The sequence below is a fragment of the Pleurodeles waltl genome, chromosome 7 (genome assembly GCF_031143425.1).
Source record: "Pleurodeles waltl isolate 20211129_DDA chromosome 7, aPleWal1.hap1.20221129, whole genome shotgun sequence".
Lineage (NCBI taxonomy): Eukaryota > Metazoa > Chordata > Amphibia > Caudata > Salamandridae > Pleurodeles > Pleurodeles waltl.
This window is the reverse complement of record NC_090446.1, coordinates 306,200,619-306,216,943: the sequence shown is the minus strand read 5'-3', so window position 1 is coordinate 306,216,943 and position 16,325 is coordinate 306,200,619. Positions and strand designations below refer to the sequence as shown.

General features: G+C 43.6%; 1 protein-coding gene and 1 long non-coding RNA gene across 2 annotated transcripts in view; one reads left to right on the top strand and one right to left on the bottom strand.

Annotated features, from left to right (window-relative positions):
• VSTM2L (V-set and transmembrane domain containing 2 like) overlaps positions 1-16,325 on the bottom strand; it is a 311,087-nt gene that overhangs the window by 36,358 nt on the left and 258,404 nt on the right. Inside the window, exon 2 of the mRNA XM_069243734.1 lies at positions 12,562-12,731. Coding sequence (XP_069099835.1) covers positions 12,562-12,731 — 170 coding nt within the window. The remainder of the gene's footprint in view (positions 1-12,561; positions 12,732-16,325) is intronic.
• The window catches only part of LOC138304045 (uncharacterized), a 115,585-nt gene that overhangs the window by 18,834 nt on the left and 80,426 nt on the right, over positions 1-16,325 (top strand). The window contains exon 2 of the long non-coding RNA XR_011205484.1: positions 6,956-7,021. This is a non-coding gene — a long non-coding RNA (uncharacterized lncRNA). The remainder of the gene's footprint in view (positions 1-6,955; positions 7,022-16,325) is intronic.

The window sequence follows — 16,325 nt, the reverse complement described above, 5'->3', positions numbered from 1 at the left end:
CTGAGAATCTTCGCATTGCCCTGTTGAGCCTATATTGGCCAGTTACCTAGAAACATATCATACAACTGAAGAGGAGATACCAAAACTATACAGTCTGTCTATTTTCCATACAATTCACAAAACACAAACATTATATGACCTCCAAATGTCCCCTTGCCTACTCTGAGCTCTAGCTGTCTTTGTTTTGGTTGTGCATTTGGTTCATCGTTGCACAAACACACAGTGAAAGGGACAACAATGCACTCCTCAACTGTTGCACGTTTTTGAAAGGTTGACCTCTAAGTAGTCTCTTTAAGTGGGAACCAATACAATGTCTGCGGGTCATATAGCCAATTTTGCTGGAAATTCATCAGCATTCCTGTTTACACAGTCATAAACCGACCTCCAAGAAATGTTGTATGGTGATCACTTACTCTTCATTCTTCTCCAGAATCTGATACATAGATTAAGGGGTTTAGCAACCTATAGCCTGGCTTTGATCAGTGTGTTTCATTTTCTAGTATGTACCCAATTTATCCTTCTTTCCCCTCTGACTATTTCATCTACTGCTTTAGTTGCCATGATACACTTAATGTAAATCAGGTGATTCCGGCAGTACAGGTTATGCATTATATTTGTGTTTGTGGGAAGCTGGAAGCCTGATCTTGAAGGCAATTACATGATGGTCTGGCCAGATTACTATGGAATGACCATGCGGCGAGAAAATGACATCTAGGGTGTGTCCAAAAGAATGACTAGCTTCAGATAAAATAATTTGTAGGTTGATGTGATGAATGCAGATGTTCTTAGGTGTTTGTAATAAAAATGTATCTTAATATCTGCTATAATATATACAGGTTTGGGTGATTTAGCAGAGTTTGTATCACTGCATTCAGTAAGGCATTCTTAAATTTTCCGGTACTTGGACACGGTCTATGGATGAGGAGGAAGGTCCAGGAAAAAACTGAAGTATGGTAGCATATTACTACCATGGATTTGCAATAATTTATGATGACGTTTTTGATATGTGTGATGTTCAATGATTCCTTAAAGATGACAGCCAAGTCTCCTCCTGTCATGTTTGTGGTTTCTGTTGATGATGCTGTATTCACGGGGAACGGCTTCATGACATGGAGGGAGCAGTGGTGGAGCTGTGCAAGTTTCTGTGATGAAGGTGAGGTCCAGTGCTGCTTCCAAGAGTAGGTCAAATATGTTAATGTGATTAATATTTATAGATCTTGCAGGTAAAAGCAGACAGTTTAGCTTCTTTGTTAAGTGTTCTTTTTTTATGTTAATGCAGAGAGGCATTGCAGAGTGTCGCCAAAGGACAGGAGTTGGGGGCAATGACTGTGATCTGGGGCAATGTAGTGATTAGGAGTATAGAATACTGTTTATGTGGACCTTATAATTTACTTTTTAAAGTTAAGAACAGCAATTGTATACTTACTTTGCAATGCAGTGGTTATGTCAATGTAGTGGATGCATTATTATTCTAGGTCATTGTTATATGCTGTGAAGTAGTTGTAGGAGGCGGCCTGGCTTGTAGTGGGTACCAAGGGGTACTTACACTCTGTACCAGGTCCAGTTATCCCTTATTAGTGAAGAAGAGGTGTTTCTAGCAGCTTAGGCTGATAGAAGGTAGCTATAGCTGAGCAGCTTAGGCTGAACTAGGAGACATGCAAAGCCCCTACTATACCACTGGTGTCATTTGCACAATATCATAAGAAAACACAATACACAGATATACTAAAAATAAACGTAGTTTATTTTTATGACAATATGCCAAAAGTATCTCAGTGAGTACCCTCAGTATGAGGATGCCAAATATACACAAGATATATATACACAATACTAAAAATATGCAGTAATAGCAAAAGGAAGTAATGCAAGCAATGTAAAGTTACAGTAGATTGCAATAGGAGCACATAGGTATAGGGGCAACACAAACCATATACTCCAAAAGTGGAATGCGAACCACGAATGGACCCCAAACCTATGTGAGCCTGTAGAGGGTCGCTGGGACTGTAAGAAAACAGTGAGGGTTAGAAAAATAGCCCACCCCAAGAAAAGTAGATGTAAAGTGCTCCTATAACCCCCAGAGAGCACAGAAGTCGTGATAGGGGGTTTCGTCAAGGAAGACCAACACCAGCAAAGCAACAGTGGATTTCCGGACCTGAGTACCTGTGAAACAAGGGGACCAAGTCCAAGAGTCGCGACAATGTCAAGAGTGGGCAGATGCCCAGGAAATGCCAGCTGAGGGTGCAAAGAAGCTGCCACCGGATGGAAGAAGCTTTGGTTTCTGCAAGAACGAAGAGGACTAGGAACTTCCCCTTTGGAGGATGGATGTCCCACGTCGTGAAGAAGCTTGCAGAGGTGTTCCCACGCAGAAAGACCACAAACAAGCCTTGCTACCTGCAAGGGTCGCGGTTAGGGTTTTTCGGGTGCTGCTGTGGCCCAGGAGGGACCAGGATATCGCCACTTGGATGAGGAAACAGAGGGGGCGCCCAGCAAGTCAGGGATCCCTCACAGATGCAAGCAGCACCCGCAGAAGTACCGGATCAGGCACTTAGAAGAGGAGTGTACCGTAGTCCACCCGAAGTCAGAAAAGGGAGTCCCACAACGCCGAAGGACAACTCAGAAGGTTGTGCACTGCAGGTTAGAGTGTCGGGGACCCAGGCTTGGCTGTGCATGAAGGGAATCCTGGAAGAGTGCACAGGAGCCAGAGCAGCTGCAAATCACGCAGTACCCAGCAATGCAGTGTAGCGTGGGGAGGCAAGGACTTACCTCCACCAAACTTGGACTGAAGAGTCACTGGACTGTGGGAGTCACTTGGACAGAGTTGCTGAGTTCCAGGGACCACGCTCGTTGTGCTGAGAGGGGACCCAGAGGACCAGTGATGCCGTCTTTGGTTGCCTGCGGTTGCAGGGGGAAGATTCCGTCGACCCACAGGAGATTTCTTCAAAGCTCCTGGTGCAAGAAGGAGGCAGGCTACCCCCAGAGCATGCACCACCAGGAAACAGGCGAGAAATCCAGCAGGATGAAGCGATACAAAGTTGCAGTAGTCGTCTTTTCTACTTTGTTGCGGTTTTGCAGGCGTCCTGAGCAGTCAGCGGTCGATCCTTTGGCAGAAGGTGAAGAGAGAGATGCAGAGGAACTCTGATGAGCACCCGCATTCGTTATCTGAAGAATTCCCCAAAGCAGAGACCCTAAATAGCCAGAAAAGGAAGTTTGGCTACCTAGGAAGGAGGATAGGCTAGTAACACAGGTAAGAACCTATCAGAAGGAGTCTCTGACATCACCTGCTGGCCCTGGCCACTCAGAGCAGTCCAGTGTGCCAGCACACCTCTAAATCCAAGATGGCAGAGGTCTGGGGCACGCTGGAGGAGCTCTGGGCACCTCCCCTGGGAGGTGCAGGTCAGGGAGTGGTCACTCCCCTTTCCTTTGTCCAGTTTCGCGCCAGAGCAGGACTGGGGGATCCCTGAACTGGTGTAGACTGGCTTATGCAGAGATGGGCACCATCTGTGCCCATCAAAGCATTTCCAGAGGCTGGGGGAGGCTACTCCTCCCCAGCCCTGACACCTTTTTCCAAAGGGAGAGGGTGTAACACCCTTTCTCTGAGGAAGTCCTTTGTTCTGCCTTCCTGGGCCAAGTCTGGCTGGACCCCAGGAGGGCAGAAACCAGTCTGAGGGGTTGGCAGCAGCTGCAGTGAAACCCCGGGAAAGGCAGTTTGGCAGTACCCGGGTCTGTGCTAGAGACTCGGGGGGGATCATGGAATTGTCTCCCCAATGCCAGAATGGCATTGGGGTGACAATTCCATGATCTTAGACATGTTACATGGCCATGTTAGGAGTTACCATTGTGACGCTATACATAGGTAGTGACCTATGCATAGTGCACGCGGGAAATGGTGTCCCCGCACTCACAAAGTCCGGGGAATTTGCCCTGAACGATGTGGGGGGGCACCTTGGCTAGTGCCAGGGTGCCCATACACTAAGTAACTTAGCACCCAACCTTCACCAGGTGAAGGTTAGACATATAGGTGACTTATAAGTTACTTAAGTGCAGTGGTAAATGGCTGTGAAATAACGTGGACGTTATTTCACTCAGGCGGCAGTGGCAGGCCTGTGTAAGAATTGTCAGAGCTCCCTATGGGTGGCAAAAGAAATGCTGCAGCCCATAGGGATCTCCTGGAACCCCAATACCCTGGGTACCTCAGTACCATATACTAGGGAATTATAAGGGTGTTCCAGTATGCCAATGTGAATTGGTGAAATTGGGCACTAGCCTGTTAGTGACAATTTAGAAAGCAGAGAGAGCACAACCACTGAGGTTCTGGTTAGCAGAGCCTCAGTGAGACAGTTAGTCATCACTCAGGGAACACATACAGGGCACACTTATGAGCACTGGGGTCCTGCCTGGCAGGGTCCCAGTGATATATACACTAAAACAACATATATATATACAGTGAAATATGGGGGTAACATGCCAGGCAAGATGGTACTTTCCTACAGTAGTATCATACAACAACATGTAGGTTATATTGCAACATTCCAAAATATATGTTCGCTCTAGAGTCAGACTGTAGGAATGTTGTAGCAATACACGAAGGGGCAAATATATGAAAAGTGGTGCTGCACTTAGTACAGTGTCACTTTCCTTGCTCCCGTAAGTGCTCCCTAACGCCACCATGTGTGCGCCGTATTTAAAATGGGTGCACCGTGGGGGGGCAGTTAGGGAACTAGTATCAAAATTTTTGATGCTAGTTCAGCGCTTTGCAGAATTAGTGTCACACATTTTTATTATAATCCAGCAAAGCACCAAGAGGACCACTGAAAACAATGTGAGCCTCTTTTTAATGCCTGCTGCCAATAAAAAAGACTCAAAGAAATCTCGTAGATTTCTTTGCACCATTTTTTGCCCCCCCCAATGGGGGAACGCCCCCCTTGCATACATTATGCCTGCTGCAGGCATAATGTGGTGCAAGGGGCTATAAAGTGGTGCAATGCAAGCACTGCACAACTTTGTAAATGTGGCATGCCATTTTTGGCCATTTAACGCACCATTAGGTAAAAAAGAAATTAAGCTAATGTGTCATTAGATGGTGCTAGGCCCTCAAAATATGTTCCCTCATCCAGACAATCATCAGTGCCACAAAGTCATATTAGTGGCACACTGTGTGCTATACTAATACAAATTACTGAATATGTGAAAACACTACTTTAGTGCTAATTATTCAATTCAGCTTTAATTCGAGTCAAAATGAAATTTCAGGAGGCCTCTGTGTGCGATTGCACACACAAACGAACACACACACCTACACACATACAACAAGATAGCATTCTGTCATTAACTGCACCTGCCTAATGACTTCCTTCATCAAGGAATGGTTTTGGGGCTCACTTCCCCTGTAGAATGAAATCACTGAATGAGATGAGCATCCTTGAAGGACAGACAAGCACTTAAGGCTGCATACCAATCAGCCAGAGGGGAATAAGAGAGAGCTGTGTAAAATCACTTGTGATTACAATCGTGCTTCAAATCTGTGCAATCGGTAGGCACAGCCACATCTTCATTAGCCACTGATGGTCTCTTGGTTAAATTGCAAAGCACAGATTCAATCTTGGTCGGAAGTGGACAGAATTTCTCAGCATCTTTAAGTAGTTAATGTTGCAAAAGGTGATAGAGACTATTGGATCATTCTGAAAACATCTACGGATTCCTTCGAAAGGACGACATAAAGAGATTCATGGACTGGCGATGCAGCAGAAGGCATGTCGTGGTTGTGTTTGAAAAAGAAAGATCATTGTAATTTGGAGATACACTTAATCCTACAAGTGCCTTGGATAAGTTCTTTAAGATATTCATACAAGTTTTTTCAATTATAATTTTTTGATCCGCACTAGAATTCGATACAGTGTAGAAGGGATTAGGAAGCAAGTAGCATTAGGGAACCGGAGGAGATTGAGAATGTGTTCTATCCATTTTAAGAGGAGCTCACACCAACGAAAAAATCATGATAGAACAACACTGCAAATGACCACTTGTTAAACAACAATATTTGCAGAGTTACAGAAGTGACTGAGCATCGAAAGCGGCAAACACTCAAGGAGGCTATGTGGCCAATGGAACAACAATGGAAAATACACCTGTGCTAGAGAAAGCACCACCATCTCACAGATAGTATCTGGAAAACATGTTGCGAGAAATCCCTAAATAATAAATGAGCGTCCATTGAATGGGATGCATTAAGTCAGCGCTCGCCTTCATTAAAAGATTCATGGCCAAAATGGCTGCCCATAGTACCGCGACAACAGCACATCGATAGCGCATTCCTCTTTCTAATGTGTTGATATGCTGCAGCAGATGTTTTAATGAAACATGTTCCTCTAATGTTGCCCACAAACTGTGCCGCCCTGAAGTATATAAGGTAAGAGACCGTGCAGCATCTATTGTAGTATCGGGTGGAGGAATACAAAAGATTAGGTTGTAACAAAGCCTGAGAGTTCCGAAAAGTTTGGAAAAGGAAGTGCTTGGAGGAGCATATTGATTCTCCAGCAAAATATCGTCCACTTTCGTTGCACATTGACTTTAATCTGTTATTTTTTCAGGATGGCTACATTGAATTTTTACATCTCTTTCAAGTATAATGACAACACTTTAGAGACCACAACCTTCATTGCGAGCCAACTAAAATATTATTGCTAAACATTCCACTCCCTCCTCCCCACAATTTATTTGCATTTGTTCGCGATTGAATGTCAGACAAATGTAATCTAGCTTTACGTTCCCACTGCATTTGTCTCCATCCAGACTTAAGTTGCAATCATTTGGGTGGTAAAGAAACACCTTGTTCCCAGATAACACCCTCTTAACCGTATGTTAAATTGCATATCTGTGAAGTGAGTATGTGCAACCCAAAGTATAGATACAATCAATTGGTTTGAAAGTAAATGCAGGTTTATTTTTGTGTGCACAGGACATCTCACACTATGGGAAGGATCACAAAACATTTTAAGACAGGTGCTATTGGGCGTCCTTGGTGGTGAGTAAGTCTGTGTTTCTTCTAAACATCTTTTATCACCATATTATGAAAATAGGATTCTAGAAGTGTTAATATGTGACAAGAATTTGTATATTTGTAGTGGGCATTTAGCTGTGGTGTTGAAGTGTTCTGTTGTTTTGTGCTATTGTGTATTTGTGCAGCATTAACAGAATGTAATGTTGTTGTGTTTTAGTGTGGTTATTGTGTTGCTTTTTGTATTGAGTGTTTTTGTTGTAACATGCACCTTTGTGATTTAATTATTTTGCTAAGTTTTTGTGTATGGTTTTCTGCTGTGCTCTGTTATGTACTCTAGATATGTCAACAAATGCTGCTACATTCGAAGCCAAAAGCACAATGTGCATTGAAAGTGCATGTGACAAGCAATCATACCCCACTGTCTAAGGTGGTTATATGGTGCCCCTGTAGATTTTCAACTATTTGTGACAAATGTAACCCCAAAACTGTGGCAGAGACCTTCCTAGGCTTGGTGCTCACTTTATGTGATAAAGCCCAATGCTTGCCTCCAAATGGCCACCTTCTCTCAAGTCATAATATGAATTAACAACTGTGAATTAGAGTCTTGAACTGTTAGCCTTGAGAGAGCCATAGCTCTTCACATCACACAGAGTGAAAGACCTACTGGCTGATTCCTGAACTCATGTGGATGAAAAAGTTTGATTTAAGAAATAAAGACCATTTGGATACAAACATAGTGTGATAGGTCCTGAACACAGAAAACAATTCATACACTTCACAAATACATGACTTTGTTTCAGGGGCTTAGCCTCACAGGGGTGTTTAGGGTGTTACATCCCCCTGATAAATGTCATTTCTGATTGGGTGCAGATTCTTTGTTGGGGTTGTTGCGAATCTGTTGGATTTCACCAGGAACTTTTATATACACATAGACAAAAACGCAGACTCGCTCTGTTTTGAAAGTCTCAAAAATATCTGTTATTTTACATAATATTATGTTTTCTCTCACTCAAGACAGTAACCAATTCGCATTTATCTCCCCTTCCACTGCCCCTTAAGCCCCTGTCATTGGCTCTGTTTGTCGTAAAATGTATTTTAACATTATGTACCAGAGTGATTGTTGGAAAGGCTGAAGCTCACCCCCCCCCCATGTTACTGACCAAGCCACGCCCCCTAATCATGTTATGTTGGTAACTTCAGAAAACAGTGGAAACTTTGGTGTATGTCTTCAGCATGACTTCAGTTGTGAATTTTATGCTATTAAGTCCACGTATGCCCATTTTGGAGAGTGTTGGATCAACTGAGCTGTGAAAAAATTCCAGAACATTCAACATCCTGCTACATATTTTGACAACTTCCTGTCCCTATCTTATATCCTGAGCTTCTTTTATTAAAAGTGTTTTTAGCTAGGAACTCTTTATAGGCTGCTGTCATGCCCCTCAGTCAGCATCATAAGGTAACTCCTGGATCTGATCCTTACGAAAAAAAAACAATCAATATGCATTAGCAAATGTACAAGTACCTTCATAGAAGCTGTCATGCATAATGTAAAGAAAGCAGCTCCCCTCCCGCTCACAAATTTTTTATAGTGTGATGAAAAATGTCAAGGTCACTAAAAATCGTGTGGCTTAAGAACTGTATCTAAGTGAGGCCTCTGTGACTAAGGAGGGAGACTTATAAACAGATTTTTACTGGATAAATAATAACAAAAATCATTAGGGAGGATATATAAGCATACATGTACCATCACCATAGGTCCTAAGTGATACGACACTGAGCAAGGTAGATTTAAAAGTGAGCATTAGTGGTTTCACTTTTCAAATTAAAGAAAATAGGATCTTAGGCCCTAGACTTCAGACATACACTAAGGTGTCACTACTAAACCACAAATAATGTGATGATTCAATAGGAATTACTACAACAGACAGATTATCAGCCAAACACAATGTTTTTGGGTGAGGAAGCCTAACCCACATTGTAGTGGCATGCTTCATCATAGGCATCTCACTCCACCCTGATAAGATAGTACTATCAGGGAGGACTCAACTTTTGTTGGAGGGAGTTCTTTATGAAAGTTAGTGAATATCAGAGGGATCAAAATATGTAACGTTACACATAGGTAGACCTTAAGGTTATTCCTTTGTTAGCTTGTACCACAGGAGGGTAAGATTGAAATATGAAATGATGGATGTTTATAGAGAGTTATGGCTCAATTTTCCTAGTGAGTGCTGATATGTATCAGCCTTTGTGGAAAACAAAAGAAAACAAGCATTTACAATGCAACGGGTCTCGTGTTTGCTCATGTTAGAGCTGATCGCGTTGTAAACTCCTAACCCGACTTTTCATCTATCGGGTAAAAGTGCATTTATGTACACAACCCGAAAAAGTGAAATTAACAATGTAAAGCGCTCGACTTCTGCCAAGCGAGATCGCGCTCGTAAATTAGAGAAAAAAAAGTCCACGAGCCCGATGAAAAACAGCGAGCCTCGCATGTTTTCTGTACTTGGTCGCTGTGCTCGAGGAGGGCTAGCCACCGGAAAAGGCATGACGTGTGCTTGCCTTCGACTAATGAAAGCAAGCAGATTTTATTAAGCAAGCCCACCAACCAATAAAAAACACTTACGTGAAGTTGACAGGGCTCCGAGCCCTTTTCTAAGTACAAAAGCGTATCGCTGCGATACGCATGCGCGAGCGCATGCAACGCAGGCTCGACCCTAAAAAAAGGAAATGAAACCACTTAACAAAAGAAAATCCTGACTACATGACTAAGGATCCCTGCCTGGAATACAGATGAAACAGAGTATCGTCCAGGTGTCTGGTGCTTGGAGTGTAGTGGAGAAATGGAGGTAAGACAACTTAGTGTCTGATTTAAGAAAAGTGGCGCTGCACTGTGTGCGGCGCCAATTTTCCTGAGCCCCTTAGAACCCCCCTAATTCCACCATGTGTGTGCCATATCTAAGATACAGCGCATCATGGCGGTAGGTAGGGTAACTAGCACTAACAATTTTTACACTAGTTCAGAACTTTGCAGGATTAGTGTCAAAAATGTTAACGCTAATCCTACAAAGCCTATTAAGGCTCATTATAATCAGTGGGGTGCCTCCTTTTAATGCCTGCTTTGAGCAGTCATTAAAAATGCCAAAAAAATTACGCAAATAAATCTCTTAGATTTCTTTGTGCTATTTTTTCTGCCCCCTAACAGTGGAATGACACCTTTGCATACATTATACCTCGTGCAGGCATAATGTAACGCAAAGGATTATAAAGTTGTGCAAACATGCATTGCACCACCTTGTAAATTTAGCAGCGATTTTGGCCTCGTTGGGCCACATTAGCGTAAAAAAGAAAAATGACACAAATGTGGTGCGAGGAGGCGCAAGGGGCTCTTAAATCTGCTTTCTAGTGACTCCCTTGGGAGGTGGGTTAATCTCAGGAGAGAAATGCCTGGAATGAGGAAGTGTATGATGCAGTAATCCAAGTTTATTGACTTGTAAGCTCTTCCCTCCATTGTTTTACTGCTTTTGAGTAATTACAAACTACTTCTCAGTGATTTCACCACTGTTGGTGAGTACCCCAGTCTCCTAAGTACAAATCTAAGAAGCAGATTGGAGGAATTGGTGGAAGGAAAGGATCCATTGCAGGGATATGCACTAACCTCACAGGAGTGTAAGGAGGCGCTCTCCAAAGTGTGTCATAGAGTGGGCAGGCACCAATGATTTTGGAAGAGAGGAAATTTATTCTGATGGTTCTCAGAAGGCGTTCTACAATAATAATTACAGGACGATATTTTGTCTCTCTGCAGTGTGTACTTCTTTGTTATAGGAATGTGTCTCTCGCTGAAGGCAAAGAGAAAGCTGCCAGCCACAAATAAGCACAGTTGCAAGGCAACTAAAAAATGACACTATGTAAATACCCCGTTCATCGTGAATGAAATGCTGTTTGAAGTCGGCGTATCTGTATTGTCAGTGCTTAATTTGTAAAAAAAAATCCGGTGCCCAAAGCTCTCATTTGAAACATGCGGCTGCTGCAATTAAATGTACGAGCACGGAATACTGAGGCATCGTAATCCTGAAGGCATCTCGGGCCTCTTTAATTCATTTACAAACACTCCATGCCCCTTCAGCCCCTTCCTGCTTTCTCCCTTTGTTACACATTTTCGTTTTTCTCTTCCTCCATGTTTTCCATATGTGTCTTTTGCTCACACTAAATGAGGCAGTCAAATAAGTGCCGGCCCTCAAATATAAGTGCCTGTGCCACGCACCAGAAACCACCGGCTCAAGTTAAGCACTGTCTAGTGCCCATTGTAATGGGCAAAGCCAGGAGAAAGGAACAGCAATATTGTGAACATCATCCTCCCCCTCGCCCGCTGCTACCTTGGAAAGATGGAGGAGCAGTTCGAAGAACAAAGCCCGTAAATAAACAGCTCAGTTTGTTTTTGGCTCAACAGAAGGACGTCATTCGCATAGACCTCCCGGTGTTTTAGGGAGGAGACCGTATTTGCTGTTGTTGATGTGCACGTTTTAGTGCAATTCCATTCCAAGTTCCTGTTCCCTCAAAGCCGTAACTGTGTTTCCTGGCCCGTCTACCAGGAAGCGGTGCCTCTGGGCATCTTAACAGATGAGGGGAAGAGGTAAGCGCGCTTCGTGGAAGGCCGTCTCATCCTATCGGGCCAACGGAGTGCAGTGCCAACCATGTGGGCTCAGGCCTGGTGGGCACGAGGGAAGTGCCACGCCGCCCCCCGAGCACAAAGATCCGTTCCCGTCGGTCGGCGCCAGCTGCTTATTCGCGGCCACATTTCTCCCTCCCGAGGCTCTTGAACGCGGCCCTGGATTTATAACATCCTTATGACACCTTTGCTCAATTTATGGTAATGCCAGTTGCAATGTGTATTGCCAGAGACACAATAAAGTCTCATTAAAACCCTCCGCGCTGCATTTCAATTATTTTCGCGCTTATCTCTGTGTGAACAGAAACAGTTAGAGAGGGGGGAGTGGGTGAAGTGAGATTGGAAGATAGAGAAGGGAAATGGAGGAAAAGGATGAAGAGGGGGTGGGCAGGGAGGGGAAGGAGCGGCCCGGTGGGAGAAAAAGTCAGACAAGGTGAGGAGATGGAGGTGTCGACGCAGTGGAAGGGGCAGATTGAGGAAAGTGGGAGTGGAGACAGGTTGGGGAAGGAGTGCAAAGAAGGGGAAACGGTTGTGAGGGAGGGGCAGGAGGACAAAGTGCAAACATAACAGAGAGATAATGGATTGTGGTGGAAAGAGAAACCCAGAGCATTGACAAAAAGAGGCAAATAAAGAAGGTGATAACTGTGACAGGGAAATAAAAGTAGGAAAATGTGGTCGAGTGAAAGATATCTGGGAAGGCCAGAAATTAACATGGAAAGGGAACCAGAAGGAGATGGAAAGACTGATATAGTTAAGTATGAAAAGACACCCAATAGAGAAAAGAGCAAATGAAAAACGTTGGAAAAGAGTGTAATTTGAAAGTCAGTGAAATTTAGGAACGTTCAAGGTCAGCAGGAGCGTGCTTTATATAGTGACGTGCAACGAGGAGCCGACTTACCTGGTTGGAGGTCCAGGCCTTCTTTCCCGGCCAGTCCTTTTGACTCCGAACGTACCACCACTGGATCTCCAGGGAGTAGGGCAGAGGGCTGCTGCCGCGGTAGGAGCACGCCATCTCCACGTCTTCGCCGGCCCGGGTCGTCATGTCATGAGGGGCTTCTGTAAACACGGCTGCAGGGACAAGGAAACAACCCTCGGTCAACGCTGGAGGTTGAACATCATATTGAGACTCTGGGCAGGTTTACGCTTATCTTCTCGCTATTTTAGACTTTGGTACCTTGACAATGATATTTTGGTAGCACAATGTTTCTGTGGGCAATATACCAACATACAAGCACTCCCATATGTGGGGGCATGTGGAAGCTGTAACATTTCACCATTCATCATACCTTTCACACTGGCTCCTCTGCTTATGTCTGAATTAGTCCTACCTCTAAGGCGTGAATCAAAGCTTTAATATTCATCCAAACGGATAAGGGAAGTACTGCACTTGTGAACTATGGTATTGTAATATGTTTTAGGGAGGGCATATGGCTTCTTGTCAGTGAGACATATATCCATTTCAAGACTTTGCCTTTGGACACCATTGTAATGTGGGATTCCGATTGATTAAATTGTTAATAACATAACTCCCAGGATGCACTGGTTTGTCAGATAGAAGGGCCGGCAATTGTACTGTTGACGTGGACCAATACAGATGCACTAAAATATGATGCTCAGGCCTAAAGAAGAGCGCTAATCAAATTTCATTTATTTAGAGCAAGGCACACAAACTACACACCTAAAATACACAATTTAAATTCAAAACAATGTCCTTTCTAGCATTACAAAATATATACACCAGAGACCATCACGTCGATATCCACCTTTTCATTCATTTGCTGTAAGGATGCTCGTTAAAGTGCAAAAAGGAAAGGAAATAGTTATGGAAACACCCATAAATCCAGGTCCAAGCCCTGAGTTTTAGAGGCCCGCACTTTACAGATATTTGAAAAATAAAATAGTACTTGAACACGTTCTTAAACAGTAATGTAAAAACTTTGCACTAGTCTTGGGCACACACTTCAGTTGTTCAAAACAACTACTCGTGATTAAATCATCCTTATCAAACAATAAAGCACAGGAAGAGGTTAAGGCCCTTTCCTTCTGGCATGGTTGTGCCATGGGCTGAAAAAACACGACAGGTCCAGCTTTTACCAGGACCAAATTATCACAAGGGTTCCCTCATTCATAGTTTCTATTATCCCTTCAATTGATTTAAAGGTAATAAATCATAGTTTGGCCTGAAAAGTATTGTACATCTGGGGCCAGATTGGATTGAATATATTTGATATTTAGAAACTATTTTGACTAAAAATGTCTTTGGTTACAGGGGCGGCGGACACGTATTAAAAGTGGTTGGGCAGGTGGAGGGTGCGTGAGGTGGAGTGGGGGGGCAGGCAGTAAGGGGCAGCACGCAGGGGCACAGGAGGGTTTTAACATTTTAAAAAAAATAAACCTACCTGGTAGTGCTGGCCGCCTCGCACTCTTCTTACTGGTCCTAGCAGCTTGACAGACTCCCTATGCAATCCCAGCACTGCTCTCATGCTATACCAAGCATGAAAGTAGCACAGGGATTGGCCTGAGTGGGCTGGTTCACTGCTAGCTCAGGCACAGGGAGTCAGTGCTGTTTCTCCAACCCGGCTGTCAAATAGAGCTGAGCTGGGGAAACCTAATTGCACATGTCTGTTTGGTCAGTCTAGAACGGCAGGTCAAACAGATGTGCGCACCTTAGTGCATTCCACTCCTCCTCCTTCCACCTTCCATGGCCCAGCCCCACCCCTCCTTGCACATGCTTGCTCAGAGCCAGCTGCTGAAAAATACAACAAAATGTAATTTTATTTTTCAGCTGCTGGCTGGGAGCCAGTGGGGCAACACTCCTTTGCCATTGTGAAGAAGTCGCCGATGTTGGATTTACTGGCTGGTGCCTTTGAGGAAATAGGTGTGTCCAACGTAGGTCGACGAGGGCTGGGTCCCAGCCAGGTTTTCAGGATAACACCTGCCTACATAAATGAATGCTATTTAGATTAATTGTTTGTAAATGTATTTTATGTGAATAACCTAAACATCCGGCATTTATCATGCCTTCCTGGACACCCTTCTAATACAAAGAGGGAGCCACACTTATTTAACCTAGTACGTAGCTATGGCCCGTCTACAGTTAAGCAACTTCTATCCTTGTTGTTACTGGCTCTTTTTATAATTCAACTTCTTATAACGTATTTGTAATGCTAATGTTTACCCATGGGATCCTGTTGCTATGCTACAGATTTTTTTACCCAGGTCAATGATACTCACTCTATCGAGCTTGGGAAGACGAAAGATTGAGATCACCCGTAGGGTTCGAACTGTGACATAGGCAGTGCCTCCTAAAGATTTAGAATAACATAGGCACAGATTTTTGGGGTCTCCTGTTAAGAACAACTTAAATCCATTACCCGTTTTCATCGAGTTTAAGTCCTGATGATGCCTAACAATATTGAGTTATACCATAAACTTTCAGAAACGGGCACGCAAAAATAGCTGATACCTCAAGCTATCTGGCATCCTCAAGACAAACTGTACAACACAAAACTTGATCACGTATGATAAAGCCATTTCTTTTTTGTGCTTGGATCCATATTTTTGCCTCGTGCAACACAAATATTTTTCATGGAATTCAGTATCTAGTCAGTCTGCTCCTCCCACAGTGTGAAGGACGGAGTAAGGGTGCGCTAGTGAACGATAAATGATTTTGTGAACAGTATTAAAATAAAACATATGCACATAGATAGCACTTGATGTAGTAGCTTTAATTGTTGAATAGTTTTAATCACAAAAATATCCTCCTTGACAAATGGCATTCCCAGTGCAACATCGAAAGCCAAATACTGCTCCAAGGACTTCAAGGAGACATCTGATCATTTTTTCCTTCATTGTCTACCTCTGCCTATTCTGGCCTCTCCCCTTTCTATGTCTGTGCTTTGGGCGGGGAACTCTGGCTCTCCTGAGACGAGAATTGGGAAGTGGTAGGAGAAAGGAGAAGGACAGAGAGTTTATGAGAATGCAATAGCAATAGAGGTCAAGAAGAGAAAGAAAACATGTAGATATAGAGACGAGGTAGAGAGATAGGCGAGGTAGGGAGAAGCATAAGGGACAAGGTAAGGCAACCCTAAAGAAAAACACAGCAAGGTAGAAAGAGAAGGAGGTAGGTAGAAGACAAAAGTTAAATAGAGCAATATCATTTTCAAGCAAGATGGATCAGTAAAAGAGCAAAAGACTGAAAAAGATGTAGAATGCGGCTTGGGTCTAAAACATAGGTACAGGTCCTTAAACAACCAGTATAGCTCTCAAAAGTGGACTAAAAGTCTGTGTTACATGTGAATCCAATGCATCCATAGCAATGGTGGCTTTTTCTTCTCTACATAGACCAGTCAAAGATGGTAAGTATGTGCAGACGCAACTGCATTTATTCTCACTCTGTCTCCAACATTCTAAGCTTAATCACAGCAATGCCATTATGTTTAGAGCCAGTCTCTAAAGCTCATGCATCTCGACCAACATCTTCCACACAGGCCTAACTACACCTCCCTTTTTGCAACTATGCACTTCAAAAGGGCACCCAAGAACCTGATGCAAATCAGAGCACTTCATGACCCTATCTGGGTAATGGGACACTTTAGTTGCTGCAAAACAAAACACTAAAAAGGATGGAAGTTACCAGAAGCAGGTAACATGCAGGAAATG